We start from the raw sequence: 7,723 nt of genomic DNA, 5'->3' as shown, positions 1-7,723 counted from the left end.
GTCCATGGTCTACTCAAGGGCTGTGCATATATCCTGCTCAGCTGTACAATAGATTATGTCAAGTGCCTGGTAATATTGCCCTTAAGTGCACAATCACACCAAAGAAGCCCTGCGAGCAGAGCCCTCTAGCCAGAGACCAGTAGGTAGGGCTCCGGTAACCTGTACGGGAGAGCCGCATGGGCAATGACTGGCTGTCCAATCATCATTCCAGTGACAACTTGTTGAACAGACAGCACGTCCGAAAGCAGCGGTTCCACAATGAAGAGGTTTTGTGTCCTAGTAAAAGCTTATGTGCCTGCAATCCTCACACAGACAAGGACAGTCATAGCCACTTGCAACCTCGGTGGATGGAGGAGCTAGGAGCTTTGGCTCCCATCTTCCCTCGATCGCAAGGCTGGTGGCATGGTTTTAAATTTCCATTTGATTCGCTCGAATCCTGGCACTCTGCTCTGGAGACTTGCTCCTCGAGCAGGCGCTTTCTCGGACACTCTGGATTGTCTTGATCAATGATGAGCAGGACAATATCATCGCCTCCGGGCATGGAACATGCACCATTGCGGTGTTGAACAATTGTGCTCCAAGCATATGCCTCTAATTCACTATACATGTCTTTTGTGAAATAAGTAGCAGCAAGTGCGTGATTGTCTAATATCGGGCTTGAAAACCGGCGCTGCCCTTCATTATCGTTGCCGCAACAGTAGACAGCCGAGGTCTGACTTCAAAGGTCATGGTCATTCGTCGTCTTGGCAGGTCAAGGGTGGTCAGTTTACCTCGATTTGGCCGCAGCCTTTTAAAAATTGCACAGCATCTGCCAGAGTTGAGCATCGTCGGGTTGTTGCTTGAAAAGTTGGTGGCGCTTTCGGCTACTACACCTTCTATCATGCTGTTATTTTGGAATGAGAGAGCCAGCACTCCCCGCGGTCCGCCAGTACAACGAAATAATGTATGAGTTTGCTGAATGGTCTGGATGTTTTCAACATCCAAGGTCTGGTCTGTGCATCATAGCATGGCATATGGACTCCTTCGCCGACAATGAACTAAGGCCGCGAAGCACCCAAGATACGGATTTTCGGCGCAGTATGAAAATATACTCAATGGGAACACGTCTGAGCACACACTCCTCGAGTTCGCCAGGTGGTCAGATCTGAGCAGCCGCGCGACGAAATGCCAATCGGGCGCATTCATTTGCATCTTGTTGACTGCCCGGACCAACTCACATTTCTCAGAGAAGCGAAACGCACAAAGACCACCACGGAAGTTTTTACAAAGATCTTGTCATTTTGTCGCCGCTGCGATTCGCTCAGCTCATGTCTGCATTTTCCTGTGGCCTGCTGCCCTAATTGCTACTTCAAGATTGAGTCTCACCCGTAGCAGCTTTTCAATCATATAAAAAGCACAATTTCGAAGTCAGTTACGCCAAAGAACAACGTATAATACCGCCGGCCGAAATTGTTATTAACCTTGTGAGAGTGGATATTTATTTAAAAAAATTGAAATAAACGTCTTCGGGCTCTGTTTGACAACATAAATCCCTATTCACGACCAGGTTGTTGTCGCCGTGCTGAGACTTCACGCCAAAGACAATGTACATTCCGCACTTCTCACGATAAAAGCGAACTCAGCAATCTAGTCTTGTCACCGGGTTATATCCCACATATGATTCTCCTGGAATAACACTGTCACGGTAATGAACACTGCGAGATCCTCCGGTCTTCCCCCTTTTCTGTCACGCATTTTCGTACGTATAAGACTTGTCGAACGTGCTCACCCCAAGGCGGTATTAGAGCGTCCGTTCTCTATACCGTGACCGTCGTGTCTACGTTACATTACGACAACCTGGTTTTGAATTGGCGCTGATTCATTGCAGTGGGACATGTACACCGGAAGCACGATTCATCTGTAATATTTTGACTGTGTGCCCGTGCAGCAGAGCGGCATTATTCAAGTATGTCACGGAACCGGCGGTCCCGCAGGGAAACCGACTAACAGTCCGATCACGGTGGCGTCAACATACTAAGAAAGAATCATCGTATAGACCAGCAAACACAGGCCCAGACATGTCACGCCACTAGCCGCCAATACTATGTCCTCCGGACAGAAGGTGTGCAGGCAAGTCCTACTTCCCCGCAGCGGCTCTCGGTGAGCTATAACAGGAGACGTTGCTCTCGTTGGCCGTGTATGCGCCATCACATTGACTACGCGCTGTCATTGTCAGCCCTAACTCGCCGTCACGTTACCTACGCGTACCCTTGGCGGATGTAGTGGTGCCTTGCAGACGAAGCCCGTCAGCGCGTCAAGATGCATTTGCCGGCATGTGGTTGGCGCCACCGCCGTGTGTTGCATCAGCGTGCTGAGTACAAGCGTCACGGGCAGCTCAGCATTCACTGCGTAAGCTCCAACCAGAGGGGTCGCAGTTGCGATATGGTTGGTGGTGGATGCATACTTTAGTGCTGACGACGATGCCGCCCCATCTCTCTGTCTCTCTCTACGCGTACCGATCGCATCCTGCCAGGTACCCGCGCGTGGTGATTGGCCTGCCACAATCAACCTGCTGGAAGAGGCGCGCTGGGCTTGGCCGGCCGGCATGGCTGACGCCAGGTCTTCTGCCTTCATTTCCGAACATCTGCACCGTCTCGGGGCTGAGCAGTAATTACACTCCGCATAGGCATCATGTTTGTCCTGGCCCGAGTGATATGGCTGCATATTCCCGAGCCTTGTGCACTTTTTGCTTCTGGGAGGGGTTGATCTGTCGAGTATCATGTCTCGCGCCTCTCCTGTGCAAACACGTCCCGTCCTAGCCATGTGTCGACCGTTGCTGAGCTGCATTCTGCTGGCTCTCTCGAGCGCGCCCTGACACATACCTAGGTAGCTAAGGTGATGTGACACGGCATCGCGCCACACTGCAATTGCGGCATGGCTGACTGTGATACACGGGTGGCTGATATTTGACACGAAACCTTGGGACTGGTCTCGGTCTGTAACAATCGTGGCTTTTTTTTTGGTCAGATCATTTCGCCGGCTGCTGTGGTTTTCGCCCAGCCTTTCACAGCAGGTGATCACGTCATCCACATCTCGTCGCCGGTGAAGTACGGATGGGACAAAAGTCATGGCCGACGCCGACGCCATGGCCAGCGGCCAGAGTCCCGCTTGCTTTGACCTGGCATGCACCTGTCCCGGCTCTGTGTGGCTGCTGGAGGCGCTCGATGGCGCCTTTTTTTTGTCTGGCAGCTTAATTAGCGCTGGCTCCGGCTGCATGGCTCGGCTCTGAATGACTCGACAGCCGGTGGGTGGCTTTTTCCGCGACGATGTCTTGTCTTTCGCGCACGCGAACGGACCTGCAAGGCGAAGAAAAAACCATGGCATCTATTATCCAATCTGAGCATCGTGCCTGTGTGTAGAAGGGATGGGAATCCCGACGATCAATCCTAAACGTCGGCCGATATTGCTGGTTGATGCCATTTTTGGAAGAGACCATGTGGACTGACTGATGGAACGAAAGAGTGGGCGGCGGGACAAGGTGCGCACGGCTACCGGAGGAGGAAGCCCACGTTGCACGCCGCTTCAGCCGGGATGATTCATCCCACAGAGAACGTGCCCACCAGACAGTGACAGCCTCATGGGCAGCACACTGTACAATTGGGGGGGGGGGGGCCACCCCTGTCCTCGGATCACTCACTCAGGCACCTGGGACGGTTGTCTTGTCAGCTTGTGGGGAATGGGATCTGGTCTGTGGGGCCCGCATGTCCCACGACGACGAGAGCTGACTGGCATCCGGGCGAAGGACACCAAAAGATCTTGAGATGATCAGATGATTGCGCGCGCGAGAGAGAGAGAGGGTGTTGCTTTGCATCTTTCGAAACACCCATGTATGCGTGCTTCAGGCGGATGGACGTCAGGAGGAGGGCCGACGACGTGCAGGTAATGCACAGATGAAACACATTTGTACCGTCCGGTCAGGCAGTCAGCAGGCAGGCAGGCAGGCAGGCAGGAGGATGACGGAGGGAACCGCCTGCAGAAGGAAGCCAAGAAAGAAGGCTTGCGCAAGAAACCCCGGTTTTCCAGGGGAACGGGGCTGATGCGGGTGCGGTGCCTGACGAGTGTGTGTGGAGCAACCTTGGGAGGAACCTTGGGTGGGCAGAGAGAGAGAGGCCCAGTCTGCCTCCTGTTGCCAGCCAGTTTGTTCCAATCCACGCCAAAAAAACCTTGGGTAAATCGGTTCGGTTGGCACCGGCCGCCCGCCGGAACTCGGAGCGAGCCCGTCCCCCAGAAGGAAAAATCGTGCGCTTCAGGGTAAGATCAGCGCTTCGACATGCAGAAATCAGAAAAGCACCCATGCATTTGCATGGGGTAGTTTTGTGCGCTTGTGCAGGTACAGAAGCATGTTCCGATCCAGCCCTTGCCCGCCCAGCCAGCTGCAGGACAGCCTTGGATTGTCGGATCGTCTCTCGCGTCGCAGCGCAGTCGACCGACCCGCCATTGCCTCGGCCATGGCCATCGATCTCGCGCGATTCATCATCGCGTCCTTGGCAGCACTGCCGATCAAGTAAGCATGCAGTCTAGAAGAGGAGACAGGCAGTGTTGTATCTCGTATTGCCAAGTTGATCGGAAAGAGAACCCACCAAGGACCCAGAATCACACGGCACTAGTACCTGATCGGCAATCGTACACGACCACGACGACCACACCCAGTCCCACATCACGAGTATGTGGTGACGACATGGCGATTCTGGACCATTACCAATGGTGAATGACCTTGGCTTGCTCTGTGCAAAGTAGGACAAACTCGCGCGGAACGTCTTGGCTCAGCTCGAGCGTCTAGCCTAATATGAGCAAACGGCAGAACGAGCTCAGAAAGTAAGACAAGATACGCGCTTACACACACGGAAGAAAGAAAAAAAAGCCTGGGAAGAAAGGGAGGCCCTAAAGATGGATCCCTCCTCTATTGCTCTTTCTCGCAAGACATTGATGCACACAGAACACACACAAAGAATAGCAAAGTAAGCTTTGGAAATGTCTAAGACACTTCTTTTTCGAACAATTGAAACAAGGCCTCGTCCTGCCGCCGCCATGATTACCGGCCAACCTGCTAGCACCCTATCTTGTTTCCGTTTGTGACCAGAGTGTCTCACACCCGTGTGGATCTTGCCTGCTGGCCCAGACTTTGAGCTTGGGGGTCCAATTAGCGGGCTGCCTGGGCCACGCTGTACAGCGCCGGGTGAGCCGTGCCGGTCTTTCACTCAGCAATTCCCCAGGCGCAACCGCCAGCATCAACAAACAGCCATGCCGCGCAATCTGGCGTATCCCATCCCTTCTGCGTGATCGAGAGGCAAAAACATGGCCCTCACTGTTTGCTGTAAGTGAGTGACCGTTGGAACTTAGTTGCCGCTGTTTGTAATCAACTGTAGAGGCGTTGACCGCCAGAGTTGACTCGCTCTTCCGCGATATCAAATCTTTGAACACTTCACAATCCAGAACAGAGCACAGAGACCATGGCAGAAGTGAACGAGTGTGGGTTGCGTTTACAATTCAACTCAACATTAATTAGGGTCTCGCTGGAGACAATGCAGAAATAAGACAGAAACAAGACCAATCCTCCGCCAGAAAACCCCCCTGAAAGAAGTCCCCCACCAAAAGACGGCCCAGCCCTGCCCCCTTCTACATGGCTCCCCAACGATGGGATGAAAGTTTTTACAAGTAAAGGCAGGTAGGTATAGTAAATATGGGCATGTGCAAAGTCGCGCCTTTTAGAGCCAGGGCATAGCTTTCTTTTCCACCGTGTTGATCTTTCGTAAGAATGTCCATGGCCGTGGCAGACAAGAGGGGCTCTCACCCGGTGAGGGCGGAGGCTCCCCCCGGCCTGCTCGTCATGGGCGTCTTTTCTCCATCACCAAAACACCACCACACTTCTCTTCAGAAGCCGCTTAGAAAAGGGCGAAGAAGAGACCAGCGGCGGCAATGACGGCACCAGTGGCACCGACACGGACGGCAGCAACGCCGGCAGTGGGGATGGTAGGGTAAGGAGACTCAACGGGAACGGTGTAAGAAGCGTTGCCGTGGGGGTACTCGGTGACGGGGTAGCCGGTAGGGTGGACGGGGTAGTCACCGGTAGGGTACTCGCCGGTCGGGTACTCGCCAGTAGGGTAGGCAGTAGACTTGGTCGGGTACTCGCCGCCGGTGGGGTACTCGCCAGTGGGGTACTCGCCGGTAGGGTACTCGGTCTCGGTCGAGGGGTACTCGCCAGTCGGGTACTCGCCAGTGGGGTAGGCGGTGGACTTGGTCGGGTACTCACCACCGGTGGGGTACTCGCCAGTAGGGTACTCGCCGGTGGGGTACTCGGACGAGGTCTCGGTGGCAGGGTACTCGGAGGTGGCGCTGGTCTCGGTGCAAGGGACCACGGTGGTGGTGACGGAGCCGTAGGGGCAGTCAGCGACGTCGGGAGCGCAGCTGGTGATGGTGTACACGGTGGTGGTGTAGCTGGTCGAGACGGCGTAGGTGCTGCTGACGTCGGTGACGGGGTAGGTGTTGGTGGGCACGGGGTAGGTGGCCGGGTAGGTGGCAGAGTACGAGCCGGACGAGGTCACGGCAGCGGTGCTCGAGGTCTCGGTGGCAGTGGGGTAGCCGCCGGTAGGGTACTCGGGCTCGTCGGTGCACTCATCCTCCTCGTACGAGACGGGGACCTCGTTGTACTTGGGGGCGGCGTTGGCGGCAGCGGCGAGGAAGAGGGCGCCAGCGGCGGAGTACTTGAGAAGCTGAACCATTTTGGCGGTATTAAGATATTATTATCCAACAAGCAGATGAGCGAGTGACTGAAGTTGGGTTGGACTGAGAGAGTGTAAAGGGTTGGACTGAGCACAATCAGGTGAGGAGGAAAGGGTAAGATTGGCAGACCTCTGGGGGAGGCCGGATCGACTTATATGCGCATCGCAGCCCAGCCCAGGCGCAACTCGTTCGAGGCGGATCGCGGGAGGGACAATGTCCACCAGCGCGACCCCACTGGCCCCCGTGGCGCATGGCTGCCCTCTCTCGTCGCTTGCTTGCTCGCTCGTCCGCTCGTTTGGCGCGGCTGGGGCCTGCTCGAGGCGGGCGAGATTGGGCGGCGGCCGTTCGTGTCAATCTCACCGCACGTGCAGTGGGCAACCTCCGCGAAGCTTCTCGCGCTGCTGCTCAATGCAGGTCCTCAGGGGCCGCAGCCAATCGCACCGGTGGGCTCCACCTGCCAGGATGCAGCTGGGCTTGGGCGCCTCCTCTTTGAGGAAAGTCCACGGAGCCCCGGTCCACACCATGGCCACAATGCAATCTCGCATGCATGAGGGTGGGTAGACATGCGCCCAGGGCATCGCTCCCATTGGCAACGCCGTCCTCCGCTGCACCAGGCCCTGCTCCTCAGCCCGGCTCTAGCACCCACTAGCGGTTGCCAGTCGTCCTTTTTCGGGCTTCCCACGCACTTCTGGGCACGGTACGGGGCTGGCGCCATGTCTAGACACCTCATCTCGCTCTCCAGCCGATGCGTTGGCAGTGCAAATGGAACCTGTCGCCCCCCTCGCACGTCCCTCTCCGGCTCGGGCGCTGTGGTCCGCGCCCCTCTGCCCTGTCGTCTGCTCGGGGGGAAACTTCAAGCATAAGGTTATCAGTGCTGTGCCCTCGAATAACCTTAGGCCCCATGGCCAGTGTGCCTGCCTGCTTGCTTGCTTGCTTGCGGCTGTTGGACAAAGCCTGCACTAAT

At 55.8% G+C, this 7,723-nt stretch overlaps 1 protein-coding gene across 1 annotated transcript; it reads right to left on the bottom strand.

The window, feature by feature from the left end:
- Nucleotides 1–5,493: 5,493 nt before the first annotated feature.
- B0I36DRAFT_327336 (uncharacterized protein) lies at nt 5,494–6,862 on the bottom strand. Its single transcript, XM_046154461.1, has one exon. It carries the CDS (start codon nt 6,756–6,758, stop codon nt 5,922–5,924), a length of 837 nt encoding a protein of 278 aa, XP_046010352.1. The 5' UTR covers nt 6,759–6,862; the 3' UTR covers nt 5,494–5,921.
- Nucleotides 6,863–7,723: the final 861 nt, after the last annotated feature.

This window comes from Microdochium trichocladiopsis, assembly GCF_020744255.1.
Source record: "Microdochium trichocladiopsis strain MPI-CAGE-CH-0230 chromosome Unknown B0I36scaffold_7, whole genome shotgun sequence".
Classification (NCBI taxonomy): Eukaryota; Fungi; Ascomycota; class Sordariomycetes; order Xylariales; family Microdochiaceae; genus Microdochium; species Microdochium trichocladiopsis.
This window is presented reverse-complemented; position numbering and strand designations above follow the sequence as displayed.

Excerpts from the sequence above, each read along its gene's own strand:
- B0I36DRAFT_327336 (XM_046154461.1), bottom strand. The coding sequence starts at position 6,758 with ATGGTTCAGCTTCTCAAGTACTCCGCCGCTGGCGCCCTCTTCCTCGCC.